This window comes from Heterodontus francisci, chromosome 13 (assembly GCF_036365525.1).
Source record: "Heterodontus francisci isolate sHetFra1 chromosome 13, sHetFra1.hap1, whole genome shotgun sequence".
In the NCBI taxonomy this organism is placed as follows: Eukaryota; Metazoa; Chordata; class Chondrichthyes; order Heterodontiformes; family Heterodontidae; genus Heterodontus; species Heterodontus francisci.
Window position 1 is genome coordinate 94989125 of NC_090383.1, and position 17949 is coordinate 95007073.

Below are 17949 nucleotides of genomic sequence, written 5' to 3' on the forward strand. Positions count from 1 at the left end.
AACCAGACTTTATAAAGGTTCAGCATAACTTCCCTGCAGTTGCACTCAGTACCTCTATTTATGAAGCCCAGAATCCCATATGCTTTGCTAACTACACTTTGAGTATGTCCTGCCACCTTCGCAGATCTATACAAATGAACCCACGGGTCTCTCTGTCCCTGTACACTTTAGAACTGTGCCATTTAGTATATTTTGCCTCTCCCTATCCCTTTTGCCAAAATGCATCACCTCGCATTTCTCTGTATTAAATTCCATCTGCCACTTGTCTGTCCATTCTACTAACCTATCTGTGTCCTGTTGCAGTTGATTGGTATCATTTTCACTGTATGCCACACCTCCAAGTTTGGTATCAATGTCAAATTTTGAACCACTGTCTACCAGCCTCCAGTTTTAAGAAAAACAGCCACTTACCACGACTTGCTGTTTTCTGTCCGTAAGCCAATTTTTAAAAATCCGAGTTGACACTGACCCTCCTACTCCATGAGTCTCATTTTGTTAACCATATAGAACACATCTATTGTTTTTCCTTCATCAACCTTCTCTGTTACAGCATCAAAAAAGTCAATTAGGTTAGTCAAGCATAATCTGCCTTTTACAAATGGATGTGTGCTCTTCCTGTCGACTTTCCCATAATATTTTGCTGTATTCACCTTTTATAGTGGAAAGGGCCTATGTAAACTTTTCAACCTGTAATTACCATTTCCTAACAGTGGAGATGCTGCAGTGTTGCCATTGGGAGTGGTGGGAGGAGGAGGGGGGGGGAGAGGTGCATGTAATTACAGTGTGGGGGCAACTTCCATCATAAATATGGACATGGAAATCTGTAAAGGAAAAAGAACAGAATGAGTGCCTGAATACACTTGCCTTCATTTGTCTCTATCACTTGAATGTCTACCTTGTGTCTAAGTGAATAGAATGGACACAATTCTCAGGATATGATTTGACCAAAACACTATAGCATTTGATTATAACTTTCTCTGGCTGTTTTGGCTGTATAGTTTAACATCCTAGTACAAGATTTACCAAGTCCTCAGAGCTTTGAGTCTAAATAATTGCATTCCATACAAAACTTTATCAAACGCCTTCTGAATGTCTAGATGCAACATGTCTCAGGGGTTGCCATAGTCCACTTAAGATGTCACTTCCTCAAAGTCGGAAGTTGGTCAGGCAGGATCATTCCTTTTCTGATTCATGGCTGATTGTTATTCACTAAGTTATTATTATAAAGATAATCTTCAAATTTAGACCTGGTAATTCCATTATTTTACGTTATATTAAAGTTAGTATAATGGCTGTGTAGTTGCCTATACTGATTTGTCACTTTTTTGAGTATGGTTAACATGTTAGCCTGTTTCTATATCTTTACACCGTCCAGTGAGTCCCTCAATGATTGTCAATGCATCGCAAATCTCCTCCCTCATCTTTAACATCTTGTGATAAACACCATCCATACCTGAGGATTTACTGTTTTAGAGCCCTTTTAGTCTATCTATGTTTATCACTTAAGACTTTAAATCTAGAGACACATCTACCTTGACAGTTCAGCTATCAGATTGGCAAAATTTTAAAACAAGATATCATGTTTCATGTAAAAATAATTACAAGAAAAGAAAATGGTTGCAGTACTTTGTGTTGACTAAAACAATTTATTTTTGTTGAATGTATTGAGAAATAGATTCTGGAGCAATCCCTGTTTGTTAGCCTTTGAAACTGCACTTTCTATACCCTACCTTCACATCACAGATGGAAAGCCTTCACTTACAGCAGGTCATCTAATCTAGATAATTGAGAAAGTATTGAAATCATCTAGATCTGAAAAATTGGTATTTCGTAATCTAACATTGTCTTTATAAATGTTAAATAATTTTTGAGGGATTTCTCTTAATGAAGGGCATGCTTTTTTTTTCTCAAGGAACTTTTGGAAGCAGAACTAAAATATTACAAATCTAAATCGCACAAGTACAGTAAACTAGAAGATTGGTTTAAAAAGAGGTTGGAAACAATATGCAACAAATATGTTTCTAACAGTAACAGTCCTGTGGTGAGTAAAGATCTATTACTACATAATCGCCCAAAATAATTCATTATCATTGAACTTACAGCTTTTTAAAAAAAAAACGTATTTTCTGTGGGCATTGATCCTTGATGGAGCACACTATATTGTCCAGGTGGCCACTCTTGATGTGTGAGCATGAAATTGATGACTCAATACTTAAAAATGTACAAAAAGGATAGTACTTGTACACCTAAAGGCTGTGCCAAAGTGTACTGAACATGACTTCATTTCTTCCTTTATGCCAGTGGCTATTCTTCATGTATGAGCCTGGACTATCTTTAGCAGACTGTTCAACTTTAGTACGTTAGTGCAATACTGAAGGAGTGCAGCTTGTCAGAGATGCCATCCATCAGGGGAGATGCTCACGTGGATGTAAAAGGTTCCATTGCCTTTTTCAAAGGTGACTAGCTATTAAAGTAATAGAGAACCAGCAAATCTGGAGAAATGAATTCCAGCATGAGTAATTACTAGGACCTAGGAGAAAATGTAAGGAAAAATGACGATATTTAAGACATACAAATGTAGCTTCCCTGATGTTTATTGAGTAAAGACACTGCAAGGTGCACCACTGAGTCTTACAGACAAGAAGGTCTTTGATTTGATACCCCGTGTGTGCAGTATTTGATGTTTTCAGTGGGAGCAGTAATTGGAGCATTCCAATCGGTTTAGCAGTCCTTGGTTAGAGAGGGATTAAAAAACACAAAAGAAAGCAATGTTTCTGCTCCTGACCACTATCCAGTGACGACTTCGGGAAAGTGTGTAGGAATGTCAGGTGAGGGCAGGATTGAGCTTATCTATAAAGCAGCTTGCCAACGCTCATTCCTTCCTCCCTGAACCAACAATATCAAAAAGAGATTATTTGGTGATTCTTTCATTTATTTGCTATTTCTGGGACTTGGCTGTGCTCAAATTGGCTGCTGCATTTTACTGTATATAGTAACTCCATTTCCAGAAAAAAGAATAATTAAAAATAACAATCCTTTCAGGTGAAGCAGCGATTTGCTTGTACTTCTTTTAATTTAGTGTACTGTATGCGCTGCTCACAATGTAGTCTCCTCTACATTGGTGCAACCAAACGCAGATTGGGTGACCGCTTTGTGGAACACCTCCGCTCAGTCCGAAAGCATGACCCCGAGCTTCCGGTTGCTGGCCATTTCAACACTCCCCCTGCTCTCATGCTCACATCTCTGTCCTGGGATTGCTGCAGTGTTTCAGTCAACGCAAGCTCGAGAAACAGCACCTCATTTAGGCACGCTACAGCCTGCCAGACTGAGCATTTGAGTTCAATAATTTCAGAGCATGAGGGGGCCACCCCCCCACCCCCCCAGCCCTTTTTATTTTTAGTTATTTTTTCTTCTATTTTTTATGTGTTTATTTTATTTTACTTTGGTTAGTTTGTTTCTACTGTGCCTACCCACTTTTTGTCATGTTTGTGCTTGGGGCCAAGTTGCTCCGTTTTCTATCCATTCACACCCTCTCTGTACTAATGCTTTGTCTTTCAGCACACCATTAACATACCATTTGCCTTTGCTCCATGACCTTCTGGTCAGTTATTCTCTGTGACCTTGTCCTATCAACACCTTCTCTTTTGTTATCTCTTGCGCCACCCCGCTTTACTTGCTTAAAACCCTTTTACATTTCTAATATCTGCCAGTTCTGAAGAAGGGTCACTGACCTGAAATGTTAACTCTGCTTCGCTCTCTACAGATGCTGCCAGACCTGCTGAGTATTTCCAGCATTTCTTGTTTGTGTTTCAGATTTCCAGCATTTGCAATATTTTGCTTTTATAATCATTAAAAATGAGGCCTGTGGCAAGTTTTTCTTTACATCCTGGGCATTCTAATTCCAATTGTAGGGCCCCTACTGCTGTCCTTCTTGAGATCTGTTCGCTCAGTAACGGTCAGAGACGTAGCTAGCCTGTATTGCTTATTTTATGCGATGCATTTTGTTCACTAAACTATTGGAAGAATTCTGAGCAGTTTATTTTCCATGGGCTCCAAAACATTTCAAATATGTGAATACTAGTATTTGATGGGACATCAATCTTTTATCCCTGTATCACAGATTTTCAGACTGGGGGTTGTACCCCATTGGAGGTCTGTGAGGTCATCAGATATCTGTCCACCTGGGACCAACTATAATTACATGCCATAAGCGCAGTGTGTCATACATCATTTTCGATCTTTTGTTTTGTTGACTTAGCAGCATATCACTGTTCCTAGCAAAGGTTTCCCTCTGGAGAACTGATATTTCTTTTGAAACTTGGGACATATAACGTCCTAGGGTATGTCAGTATTTGCAGGAGGTCCCTGGGAATGTGTCAACTTTTACAAGGTTGATCTTCCCCACGCCACCCACTCCCCCGCCCACCCCTCAGTCAAATTTCCTCCCAGTTGACTGGGTAATATGCAGTTTTATTAATTGAGATTCCTGAATACTTCTATTCTCCATTTATTTTGAGGTAAATATAATTTTTGAGTTATTTAGATTTAATTTGATTTAGAGATACAGCACTGAAACAGGCCCTTCAGCCCACTGAGTCTGTGCCGACCATTAACCACCCATTTATACTGATCCTACACTAATCCTATATTCCTACCACATCCTCACCTGTCCCTATATTCCCCTACCACCTACCTATACTAGGGGCAATTTATAATGGCCAATTTACCTATCAACCTGCAAGTCTTTTGGCTGTGGGAGGAAACCAGAGCACCCAGAGGAAACCCACGCAGACACAGGGAGAACTTGCAAACTCCACACAGGCAGTACCCAGAATTGAACCCGGGTCGCTGGAGCTGTGAGGCTGCGGTGCTAGCCACTGTGCCGCCCCTGCGCCACTGTGTTATTTATGTTTTAGAATTTTTCTGGAGGGTGTGAGAGAAACAGGTATGCATGCAAACAGAAAACAACTGAGTGTAAAAAGAGCAGGAGAATGAAAGAATGGTCTGTCATCATCCCTACCTAGGTGATCTTCTGAGCTCTGCTACCTGATGCCTCAACCCTTCAAGTCCAAGGCCAGTAGCCCAGCTCCTGGCTTGCTGCCAATGTTAAGCATGAAACTTACTTCAATTGCCAACTTGCATTTATATAGCACAATTAAAGTAGAGAAACATTTCAAGACATTTCTTGGAGGTGTAATCAAGCAAGCATGTATGGTGAGACGTAGGAAATATTAGGAGGGTTGACCAAAAGTTTGGTCAGAGAGGTTGAATTTAAGGAAGGTCTCATAGGACAAAAGGTAGATGGAGAGATTTAGGAAAGGAATGCCAGAGCATAGAGCCTAGGCAGCTCATGGTGTGGCCACCAGTGGTGACGTGAAAAGGTGAGCTAATGCACAAAAGGCCAGAGCCAGAGGAGTGAAGAGTTAAGGGAGGGGTTTGGAGGCCTGTAGGAGGTTGCTGAGATAGAGGAAGGGATAGTGCTATGAAGGGTCCAAATACAAGTTTCAGAATTTTTAATGGAAGGTATTTGAGGACCTGGAGCCAAATGTAGCAAAGGCGGGGTGATTGGTGAGCAGGACTAGTTGCAGGATATGTTAAAGACAGCAGAGTTTTGGATGAGCTGAGGTTTAGAGGATCAAGAATGGATGGTGGGCAGGAGAACATTAGAATATTGGAGTCTAAATGAGGGTTTCAGCAGTAGATGGGCTGAGGCAGGGGCAGCAATGCAAGCACAGTCAGCAAAAACAGTTACAGATTTTCCACTTAAAAGATCGTTTCAGGTCAAATCATTGCTACCAGGTCCTGGGACCACATCCTTTCCTGCAGTAGCATTCCATCACCCCACTGCACCCTTAAAATCATAGATAGCAGTATCAGCCCCTGATGGGCTCAGGTAATGGTGTTGGCTAAACCCTTACCTCCCCAAGTGCTGCCAGATCCTGTGAATCACTTTTTAAAAATAAATCTACATTTCAACTCTCAGTTCTACCAAATCCGCCCCCCGCCCCCCTCCGCATTATTGCCATGCCACAGAATAAGCTTCCAGTGCCAGCAAAGCCCAGTATAATTACTGCTAAACTTCACATACCAAACTCCAAACTGGTAATATTGTTTATTCAATTTTGGTGGCCTGTATTCTTCTTGAGGTGCAGGCTGTTGCAGGACTTCACTTTTCTCTAAACTGATTTTTAGTCCGAAGAGTTGTGCCGCCTCGGAAAAATGTGTTGTTATACATTGCAGGTCTGACTGACTGTGGGCCAGGAGAGCACAGTCATCGACGAAAAGAAGTTCACGGATGAGTTTTTCTTGTGTCTTTGTATGAGCCTGAAGGCTCCTGAGGTTGAAAAGATCTCCATCAGTCCGGATGTGTACATAAACTCCCTCCTTAAGGTCTTCCGTTGCCTGCTGCAGCATCATGCTGAAAAAGATGGTGAATAGGGTTGGGGCCAGCACACATCCCTGCTTCATAAGGGACTTGAGAAGTCGCTGTGTTGCTTGACTTGTCCATACTGATTTTCATGAAACTGCTTCATCATGGCCAGGAACCAAGTTTTTCAAGGATTTTCCAAAGTCCATCTCTGGTCACCGTGTCAGTTGCCTTGGTGATTTCTACGAAAATGACTTGACTTTTTTTTTGCTCACGACACTTTTCTTGTAATTGTCTGAGTGCAAATACCATGTCTATGATGCCTCTGTTTGCTCTGAAACCACACTGGACCTGTGGGAAGTTTTCTTCCGCAATGGTAGGCATAAGTCTGTTCAGGAGTATTCTACTCGGGATATTCCCAGCAGTAGGAAGGAAGGTGATCCCATGGTAGTTGGAGCAGTCTGATTTTTCTCCTTTGTTTTTGTACAATGTGATGATAACGGAATCACGAAGATCCCTTGGAATCCTGCCCTGTTCCCAACAGGTCGTGAAAAACTCGTGGAGCTTGGTGTATAGGGCAGAGCCACCATGCTTCAAGGCTTCGGGTGGAATTCCATCGGTTCCGGGGGCTTTGTTGCTCTTCATCTGGTTGATGGTGGTCAAGGTTTCCTCTAGAATTGGGCTGTCATCCAGTTCTTCTTTGACAGGCTGTTGTTGGATGCGATTGATGGCAACATCATGCACTGTGCACTTGGTGCTGAAGAGAGTTTCAAAGAGCTCCAACCAGTGATCCAGAACGGACTCCTTGTCGATGTGTAGGGTCTTACCATTGGCGCTCCTCAGGGGGTTTTGGGTTTGATGTGCTGGTCCATAGACAGATTTTAGTGCTTCGAAGAAACGTCTTATGTCACCAGTTTCAGCATACAGTTGAGTTTTTTCCGCAAGTGCAATCCACCAGTCATTTTGGATGTTTCTCAGTTTACATTGAAGGGTGCTGCATGCTTGACTGTAGGCTGTCTTTTTCTCCTGGCTGGCTGGCTGAGCCATGTGAGCCTGATGAGCTGACCTTTTTAGTTTTAGCAGATCTTGAATTTCCTTGCCATTTTCATCAAACCAATCCCTATTTTCTTGGTGCAGGGTCCGACGACCTTGTTGGAAGTATTCAGTACTGCAGCTTTGTGTTCCCTGAGTTCTTCTGGGGTGGAATCAGCAGTGAGATCAGGATGTTCCAGTCTAGTCTGTAAGGTTGCTTGATATCTATCTCTGCAAGATGAGGTTTGCAGGTTGCTGACTTGAAATTTCTTTGATGGGTTGTCTCTAGGCCTGTTCTTGGGCTTAGGCTTGAAATGGAAGTTCAGCTTTGAACAAACGAGCCAGTGGTCTGTATGACAGTCAGCACTGGGCATGATTGTAGTATGTAGGACGTCCTTTAGGTCACACTGGCGCACCAAGATGTAATCTATCAGGTGCCAGTGTTTAGAACGGGGATGCATCCATGTGGGCTTGAAGCGATCTTTTTGTTGAAAGAAGGTTGGTTATGGACATCTGCTTTTCTGCACAAAGTTCCAAGAGGAAAGGTCCGTTCTCATTACAGTTTCTGAGCACTCCCTTCCATGCCAGGCTGTCACAGCCCACTCTGGCGTTGAAATCACCAAGGATGACAATTTTGTCCTTGGGAGGACCATTCTGAATGAGTTCATGGAGATCTGTGTAGACCTTATCTTTGTCAGCTGGGTTAGCCTTCAGGGTTGGAGTCTGAATCCAAACCCACCGCTTGTAGACCTCGCTACAGCCGTCCTAGCTCACTGGGCCACAACAGATGAGCTCCAGGCTTAAAGGGTGGGGTCAGTCAACGCAAACTCTACTCCACCTTAAAGTACCACTGCCCAGGCAGGAAGGAAATCCATCCACCCCAATTATAACTCAACAAGTAAGTCCTGTAGCAACGGGAAAGGTGCTAAAACGGCAGATGCAAGATGGCACTGGCAGCCGCAGTTCCAATCCTGCATGCAGGTGGCTCAGGATATTGTTTGTATTGATGATGACCTAGAGATGACATCATCACCCGGTAGCGCCCTGAGCGACCAAGCAACCTTTTTGAAGGACAGCACTGCTTGCTCCGAAATTGGAGAGGGGCCTAGAAGAGGTGTCCTAAACAAATGCTCGTCTCCCTACCACTCAGATGGCTTGCCGCGGTCAATGGGCATCTCTTTAATGCGGTTAAACTACATCAGAGAAGGAAACGCGAACTCCTAACCTTGCTTTAAAAGGTGGAAAAAGAAGAAAAATTCTGAAACTCGCCTGCTGGAACGTGAGAACAATGCTCAACTCTGGTGACAACAGCTGCCCCCAACGATGCTCAGCCCTGGTGGCCCATGAGCTAGCCAGAGTAGACATTGATATATAGTGGCTGTGAGTGAGTTCTGCTTCTCAGAGCAAGGCAGCCTAACAACACAACGCTGGCTACACCCTCTGTTGGTCAGGTAGACCTCGAGGTGAACAACACCTCTTCGGCATAGGCTTCATGGTGAAGGAGACTATCGTCACTAAACTTTCAAGCCTGTCAATCGGCCATTCCAAACGCATCATGTCCCTGCGCCTGCCCCTCCAAGACCAGCAGCATGCAACCTTCATCAGCGTTTATGCGCCAACCCTGAAGGCTAACCCAGCTGACAAAGATAAGTTCTACGCAGATCTCCGTGGTCAAACTTACATTAATAAAATGAATTTTGCATCATCGATTAGAGGTCAAGTTAAACACTCAGAATCACTCGTCTTTTTTTCTAAACTATTTGCTAGAATAAAAGTTGTAAAATTCTAGTCAGATTCTCAAAGGACAAAAATACTCTGCCTTTTTTATTCATTCACAGAATGTGGACTTGCGACCCATCCCGAATTGCCCTTGAGAAGGCAGTGGTGAGCTGCCTTCCTAAATGGCTGCATTCATGTGGTGAAGGTATGCCCACAGTACCATTAAGTAGAGTGTTCCAGGATTTTGACCCAGTGACAATGAAGGAGTGACAATATATTTCCAAGTAAAGATGGCGAGGAACTTAGAGGTGGTGGCATTCCCAAGCACTTGATGCACTTGTCCTTCTCGGCAGTAGAGGTCACGGGTTTGGGAGGTGCTGTCGAAGGAGCCTTGGTAAGTTGCTCCAGTGCGTCTTGTAAATGGTAGACACTGCAGCCGTATTGCTCTTGTAGCCACAGTATTTGTGTCTGGTTCATTTATGTTTCTGTTCAAAATTATTAATTCAGTCTTAATCTGTTTTCTGATCCAGTAAAATGTGTATTTGTAGACTTCTCCTGTTCTTTTAAACTCATTCCTCTTTGTTAGGTAGGGACAGGGCCAGTCGACCGCTGGATTGTGTATATAATAGTTGTGTTTTGTGATTAGCATTTTGATGTGATAACCTTCATCTACTTGTTTCCACAGATGCAAATAAATGACCTTGAGTACTTTGAAGAAGATGGCTGCATTTATAGAAGACTTCAAAATGGTACAGTCTAACATAATCAGCATAGAAATTACATACAAATAGAACCTAATTGAAGCCAGTCAACACTGATGTAAGAAGGGCCTTTTCACCTCAAGGATATTGCTTCAAATCTGTCTGTGAGGCTGATCACAGACCTTTCTCTCTAAAGACTTCTGAGGACCATAAATTAAATGACGCTGTAACAACCTCAGTCTTCTGAACCAGTTCGGAAGTGTGCAAAAATAATAATCAATACTGTGCCAGTTCATTCGCATGATCTGTTTGAACAAATCAAATTAATTATTATTTTGCTCTTGAAAGACTATAAAATGTAACTTCCAACTGTAAAAACATAGCTAAATAATGTTGTAACTAAAATTGAGCTCGAGACAGTTTATATTCTTTAAAAAAAAAAACAATTTCCTCTCCTCCTAAAAGTACTGAGTTTTGTTGAGGTAAAGTTCCAGAGGTGACAGTGTTCCAATATCTCATCCAAGTGATCATTCTTAATGTGTGATTCCAAATAGGCTATTCATCATTGATAGCATTATAACCAAGCACAATCATGTTATCATCCAACATCTGCCTTTAGTGTTAGTTTGGCTAAGTTGGTCATACTCTTGACTTATGAAAAAAAAAAGTCAGCCCGGGTTCTCACTACTGATCCCTGTTTACTGACTCCTCCTGAAGGTACATAAACTTAGTGTGAGGATTAGATTCACAGTCATACAGCCTACTGATATTCACTGCCTGGGCTAACACATGAACCTTTTGATGCCAGCACCAAATAAGAACAAATAAGTCGGTACTTAGAAAGTGGCAGAAAGGAAGAAAATTGACACAGAGAAAAAAAATTTATTTTTGCAAATACAACTGTCACTGTTTTATGCTGAGTATTATCTCAAGTTCAGTATCTTTGGTCACTCCCATAAGCAGACTTTGCATCTTCTACAATCTGGAGTGTAAATTTTTCTGTCCAATACCTCTAATGATCTTGACGTCATTGAACCCAGGTCCTGGGGATGACGCCGTTGGCACTTGATCCTGCAGCCACTTCTTTCATGGCCTGCTTCATAATGTCCTTGGGGATGCTCCTGCAGCTATTGGGGAACTGTACCTCACTCCTTGCCCTGGTTTCCTCCACCAGGTCCTTAAGGGAGGCATCAAGTGGAGAGGAGATCAGGAGGTAGCCCTTCAACTCATGACTGGTGCTAAAATTTCTTCAACAATTGGACAAGCAAAAACAAAATGAGGTGAAATGTCACTCTTTAAATAGGCCTCAGGGTGCCCTGGAAATTACAAGTGTCATATGGGCATATTGTCAGATTACCTTCACGATGGGGAAGGAAGCCCATTAGTTAAATGGAAATGAGGTCCAGAAGTTAGAATTTACTGGGCCTCATGCTGAGATGTCATGGGGTCTTTCCAACTTCTCGATTTGTGCCTCCAAGTTAAAATTGAGGTATTACTGATTATTGATATATAAAAAAGGAAAATGCTACTGTAACATTCTTATAGAAGGATAAAAGCAAAATACTGCGGATGCTGGAAATCCGAAACAAAAGCAAGAAATGCTGGAATCACTCAGCAGGTCTGGCAGCATCTGTGGAAAGAGAAGCAGAGCCAGCGTTTCGGGTCAGTGAAATGTTCCGAAGAAGGGTCACTGACCCGAAACGTTGGCTCTGCTTCTCTTTCCACAGATGCTGCCAGACCTGCTGAGTGATTCCAGCATTTCTTGCTTTTGTTTCTTTATAGAAGGACATCTGTTTGCATGTATGTAGCAGGTTTCTGTGCTTTTGATTCATGACTGAACATTTCAGTTCTATTTTATACTCTACAGTGTGAAACGTTATTTATGTCCAAAGGTCATCAAGTTCCTGAAGTTATCTTGTGCTTGGATCAGCTGCAGTTTCTTCAAACAAAGGATGCTCAATTTCAACGTATCAGAGTCTCGCCAAATCAAAAATATTTGGCTTCAAGCATACGTACTTTATTGGATGAATCCACTTGTGTTGTGGTCAAGATCGGCCCTAAACCAGAGGTGGTGCATGTTTTGCTGAGAGCATTTAGTTTTGGTGAGTGGGACAGTGCATTGTGACTTCACACTTAGAAGACCTTTAAGTTATTTGTTTTGTTCTGTGGGTGAGACATTAAGCTGGGGTCCCATCTCTGCTAGCATTCGGTCAGGTGAAGGTTAAAGATCCTATGGCACTAAGCAAAGAAATACAGGGAGTTCTCCTGTTGTTGTTGCAATATTCCTTCCTCATCCAGTACCAGTAAAAATCAAATTGGCTGGTCACTGCATGGCTGTTACATTTGCTTCCGCAAGACAGTCACTGAATTTCATTCTGGCATGATATGTTGCAATATAGATGCAGTTATAATCCTAATTTAAGTTGAATTTATATCACTGCACTTAGGAACATAGGAGCAGGAATAGGCCATTCAGCCATCGAGCCTGCCCCACCATTCGATATGATCATGGCTGATCATCCATTTCAATGCCTTTTTCCCACCCTATCCTCATATCCCCTTATGTCATTTGTATTTAAAAATCTGTCAATCTCTGCTTTAAACATACTCAGTGACTGAGCTTCCAAAGATTCACAACCCTCTGAGTAAAGAAATTTCTCCTCATCTCTGTCCTAAGTGGCTTCCCCCTTATTTTGAAATTGTGTCCCCTGATTCTAGACTTCCCAACCAGGGGAAACATCTCAGCTGCATCTACCCTGTCTATCCCTTTAACTATTTTGTAGGTTTCAATGAGATCACCTTTCATTCTTCGAAACTCTAGAGAATACAGGCCCAGTTTCCCCAATCTCTTTCCATCGGACAGTCCCGCCATCCCAGGAACAAGTCTGGTGAACCTTTGTTGCATTCCCTCTATGACAATAATATCCTTCCTAAGGGGACCAAAACTGCACACAGTACTCCAAGTGCTGTCTAACCAAGGTTCTATGCAATTGAAGCAAGACTTCACTACTCCTGTATTCAAATCCTCTTGGGATAAAGGCTAACATACCGTTAGCCTTCCTAATTGCTTGCTGCATCTGCATGTTAGCTTTCAGTGACATATTGACAAGGACACCCAGGTCCCTTTGTACATCTACACTTACTAATCTCTTATCATTTAAGAAATACTCTGCACATCTGTTCCTCCTAGTAAGGTGGATAACCTCACATTTCTCCATTATATTCCATCCGCCATGTTCTTGCCCACTCACCAAGTCTTTCCAAATCCCCTTGAAGCTGCTTTGCACCTTCCTCACAACTCACATTTCCACCTAGCTTTGTGTCATCCGCGAACTTGGAAATACTACATTTGGTCCCCACATCCAAATCATTGATATATATTGTGAACAGCTGGGGCCCAAGCACTGATCCCTGCGGTACCCCACTAGTCACAGCCTGCCAACGCAAGAATAACCCGTTTATTCCTACTCTCTGCTTTCTGCCTATTAACCAATCCTTAATCTATGCCAGTATATTACCTCCTATCCCATGTGCTTTAATTTTGCTAACCAACCTCCTGTGGGGAACTATATCAAGAGCCTTCTGAAAATCCAAGTATACCTCATCCACTGACTCCCCTTTATCAATTCTGTTAGTAACATCCTCATTTCTTCAAGAAGATTCTTTCAAAGAAGGTCTTTCAGATAAGACCTTAAACCTGCCCTCTCAAGTGGACATTAAAGAACCCATGGCACTATTTTGACAAAGAACAGGGGAGTTCTTTCTGACGCCTGGCCAATATTTATCCCTCAACCAACATCACCAAAACAGATTAATTGGTTATTATCACATAACTGTGGGACTTTGTGCACAAGTTGGCTGTAAAACCTTTGGGTCGTCCTGAGGTCATGAAAGGCGTTATCGAATATCTTTCCTTAATATGCTTTGTTTCTCATGCTGTGGAATCTGCCCATTTATTTTGCAGGACTGATTCAACAGCATTGGAGCAACTATCAACTGTGCACAAGCAAGCTTGCGCATATGCCGTTAACTGAGTTGCAGTGTTATTCCAGATTTTTCCCAAATGTTGGCATCTCTGATTGTTATAGAATAGTACAGCACAGAAGGAGGCCATTTGGCCCATCAAGTCCGTGCCTAAGTCTGTTCAGGACAGTTCCCTAAAATGGTTAAACCCCAAATTATTTACTGCTGACTTTCTAAGATCCTTTATCTTAGATGACATTTTAATTTCTTAAAAGTAGTTTGCTAAATTACACTGGACTTTTTGCATCTCAAAATTATCCCAGATTCAAATAAGTGTTGCTGGAGTGACAGGTTTTGTTAATGTTCCATTGATTTCTTCCCAAAAAGAAACTTATTTCTCTATATTCATAGAAACCACCTAGACTGCTTTTATCAGTTTTTCTAAATTTGATTATCCCCTTAAACTTCAAAACATCTCCATCAGGGAAGATTTTTAGATTTAACTTCAATTGTATCCAAACTTATAACATTTTTGTGAGTTTTTTTTGATACAATAAAGATGATTCAAAATTCCAGTTCACAGCAAAAAAAATTTAAAATTCAAAACTGCCAATGTTATATGAGCGAACCTTATGTCTGGAATTAAATATTCCCTCACACCATGAGATGATAACTTCGAAGTTCATTGTGGCCACTAATGAAATTCCAGTTTTCCAAACTTAGCAGGTCAGTTAACCTTAACAATGTAAACTTAATTCAAACCAATGCTTATTACTACACACAGAACTGAATAGCACGTGCTTTTTTTTTAAAGGAAAGGTAAATTACCAAATTTCGCGTTCTTTCTTCATGCACCTTTTCAAATGACTGTAATAAAACCAAAAAAACTAAAGAATAAAGTTATTTAACATTCTTACAACAAAAGGCTTAACACCAGTCTCTTAAACCAACTTTAAAATCTTTCCTATATCTCCTTTTATTTATCCTTTCTCTCCCTTAATTAAACCAATTTTCAATTCCTGTCATTTGCTGCTTAAAAACAGTCAGTAAGACATGTCTTTAATTTAAACTGCAAAATGGCAATAGCAGATTTTAAAGCAAACTGTTTGAAAACTTCAAATTAGATTTCTGCCAGGCATCTTCAAGACTGAAGCTTATCTCTTACAAGATTATTCATTGCCTTTTCACAGTTGCAAAACCAACTTTTAGAATAAAAATAAAGCATTACATCAGCATCTTTAATTTAAAATGTAGTTCCGTTTTTATACCCCATTTCTGGGTGCACAATCTTAAATGGAAATGAACACACTCAATAATCACATTCACAGTTCCTTAATTCCAAACAAGTTAGAAATATTGATTCCTGTAATGGGTTATGAATTCGAAGTACCAAAAATCTGCAATAAAGTCCCAAGCCCAAGGAAAACTCACACAGGTTCAACTAGTTCACACCCAAAACATGACTCAAGGTTCCCACAGAAATATATTGCAAGAATAGAACAAGTAATAGACGCATACTTTTAACATTAAAGCCAGACCAGAAAGGGTTAATGACTGTTAGCTCTACAGAACACAAGCTGCACAGACAAGGACATTAATTTGTGGAAGCTTCCAACATTCATGCCGACTTGAACAAAGACACAGTAACTTGCTTTCACTCGCTTTAAATTTCACTAAAGCATCTTGTTTAAGTTGTCCCTCTTACCTAAACCTGATACCACTCACTTTCCCACTCTGGCTCTCGCCCTTCTAACACTGGTAACCTGTCTCTTTTCCTGAGTTAGCTTAGCTAATTCAGATTTTCCAGACTGACACATGGTAAGATAGCACTTGCATAATATAATTATTCCCTTTTGTCTGTTCTTTCCACCATTCTTTTGCTTATCTGGGGTCTACAAGGGATGCCAACCTTACTTGATCATTTTATCTAAAGTCTTGTTTTTGGCTGCCAAAAATTGCTCCAGATTCTTATTTGCTATGGCTGATGCTTTATAGTCCAACTCTTGTTAATTTTCTGTAAGAAATGATCTCTCCCGTTTTACCCTACAGCCGTTCTTAATTCGCCTACGTCGCGCTGTCTTTAATTACCGCACCCACTGATCCATTCTTTAGTTCGAATCCTCGAGTCGCCGCGCCAGCTCCCCATCTCAAATGCCGACCTCCCTATCTAATGGGTAGTAAAGGAAACATACTCACCCGTTCTTTGATGTCAAGGTTTGATCTGGCGCTGACCACAGTGCCACAAGGATCCTGCCGACTATGCCAAATTGTTCTGGAATTAAACTGTCTACTCTTGAGTCTATGGAATTTAAGCAAGCAATGACGTTAATTCAAGCATATGCAAGGGAGAAGCTTCTGGTAACCCAAAGAACTTCTCAGCAATACAGAGTTTGCAGCACATATTTATAGTTCTTAAATCCCTAGTTTTACGATACAATTCTATGACAATCATTAATCACTTTAATTCATTACATTCATCATGTGGTTAGTAACCTGCTCAATGAAAAACACCAGCCTAGCAGATGTTCCCTGCTATCTCAGTTCCTTCAGTTCCCAGCCTTGAGTCTGCTAGTTACTTGGTGATTGCTGTCTGTCTTTCACTTTCCCTTTATCTCGTTCCCACAGAATAACATGTTTACACAGACTGCTAGGCTTTTATTATCACGTTGCTGAATCCCAGGACTGACATTGGTCAAGTATCCCATCATGCCTAACTTCACTACAGTACTTGTTTTAAGACTATTAGTACATCGAACTACTAGCCCTATTTAGCCCTATCCAAGACTAATCTCTTTTGTCTCATGACAAAAGATAAGGTCACACTGCAGAGGCTAAAAGAGAGGAGATTTCAGTGAAGAACATAGCTGCAAGTTGAGGGTATGAGAGAAAATGAGGATCTTAAAGAAGAGGTGGAACTGGTAGTGAAGAGTAAAATGCCTTGGGAGAAGGAGCTATGTAAGGAAGGGGATAGGCCAAGATGGAACTTGGAGTTGGTTGCCACACTGAACCTTGGCAATTTGGCAAGGAATGTGAAAGCAACAAGCAGCTGGCCATTGCAGTCTTTATAACAGGGAAGGAATAATATCAGGGGATAGATGAGTCAGGGCCAACATGTCAATGCACTCCTTCAGAATGAGGGCATGAATGGAGAAACAATCCATTATCACAAGACTTGCAGAAGTGTTAGAGTTGATATTTGACTGAAACAGAATGCAAGAAATGATAGTCATTGTTTGGTTTGCTATGATGAAGTTTCTATTTATCCAGCTATACCACGGTGCAGGCCTGCATCCAAATCCACACACTAATACTTCATTTTGACCTCCTCAGGTTTGTGATAATAGGCTCCAGTACATATAGTTAAAACTCTTAATTTTATTCATACTTTTAAGATATATTTTCAAATGCACTTTCTTGGATTGAAAGCCTATAACTTGTTGTTTGTTACAGAATGGGGCACAGACAACAGTCTGTTTTACTGCATTTTAGAGAAGCTTCAGTCCCATCAAGTATTCCGGCTTGTACTGGAAGACATGAGAGCAACATCTGAGCTGGTCTATAAAGAAAATGACCCAAGGTAAAAGAACAAAGTGCACAAGCCAATCAGATTACTGTTCTGAACATGACCCTTCATCAGATGCTGTTCTGTCTATTGTGCATTTTCTGTCTAATCCAGACTACCAGTATTTGCACATTTTTGTTGACATGTTTGGACAGACTAGTAAGTATTATATAGTGGAATTCTGTTCTTTGGTTCCTAAAATAACTTGTATATTAAGCTAATGTTAGCTGAATCACCTGCAAGTTGTCTGAATAGTTCCTTCTGCTTTTTCTGTCGATGTTTCAAGGTTTTTTGTGGAGCTGACCTGCACCAAAGATGGGAGGTTTATCACTATCAACAGTAACAGTAAGAATAGCTCAGAGGTCTGGTTATTTGATCGTATATTTCCACTGGATGGCCCCAAGATTGTGCAAGAGCGAGTCCGTGAAGTAATTTACCATGTGGAACATTGGAGAAATCAGTTGTATATTCTGACCAATTTTGGTGCAACAAAAGAATACAAGGTAAGTTTCAAAGAAATGTTGACCTCTGTATCACTATCAGTCAGCTTACGACTTGTAATTAAAAGATGACTTGGTAGCAAACATGTTAGGACACTCATTTGC

The 17949-nt window shown here is 41.2% G+C and overlaps 1 protein-coding gene across 7 annotated transcripts in view; it reads left to right on the forward strand.

Annotated features, from left to right (window-relative positions):
* The window catches only part of prepl (prolyl endopeptidase like), a 66437-nt gene that overhangs the window by 1853 nt on the left and 46635 nt on the right, over nucleotides 1-17949 (forward strand). For 6 of the 7 annotated variants that reach the window (XR_010976266.1, XR_010976265.1, XM_068045203.1 and 3 more), the window contains exons 2-6: nucleotides 1913-2041; nucleotides 9804-9867; nucleotides 11712-11921; nucleotides 17233-17359; nucleotides 17631-17847. Coding sequence is in view for 5 of the 7 variants with exons in the window: in XM_068045203.1 (XP_067901304.1) it covers nucleotides 1913-2041; nucleotides 9804-9867; nucleotides 11712-11921; nucleotides 17233-17359; nucleotides 17631-17847 (747 nt within the window). In the remaining 2 variants the exon portion in view is untranslated. Of the gene's footprint in view, nucleotides 1-1912; nucleotides 2042-9802; nucleotides 9868-11686; nucleotides 11922-17232; nucleotides 17360-17630; nucleotides 17848-17949 lie in introns of those variants that run through there. The other variant, XM_068045205.1, reaches the window with a different exon arrangement.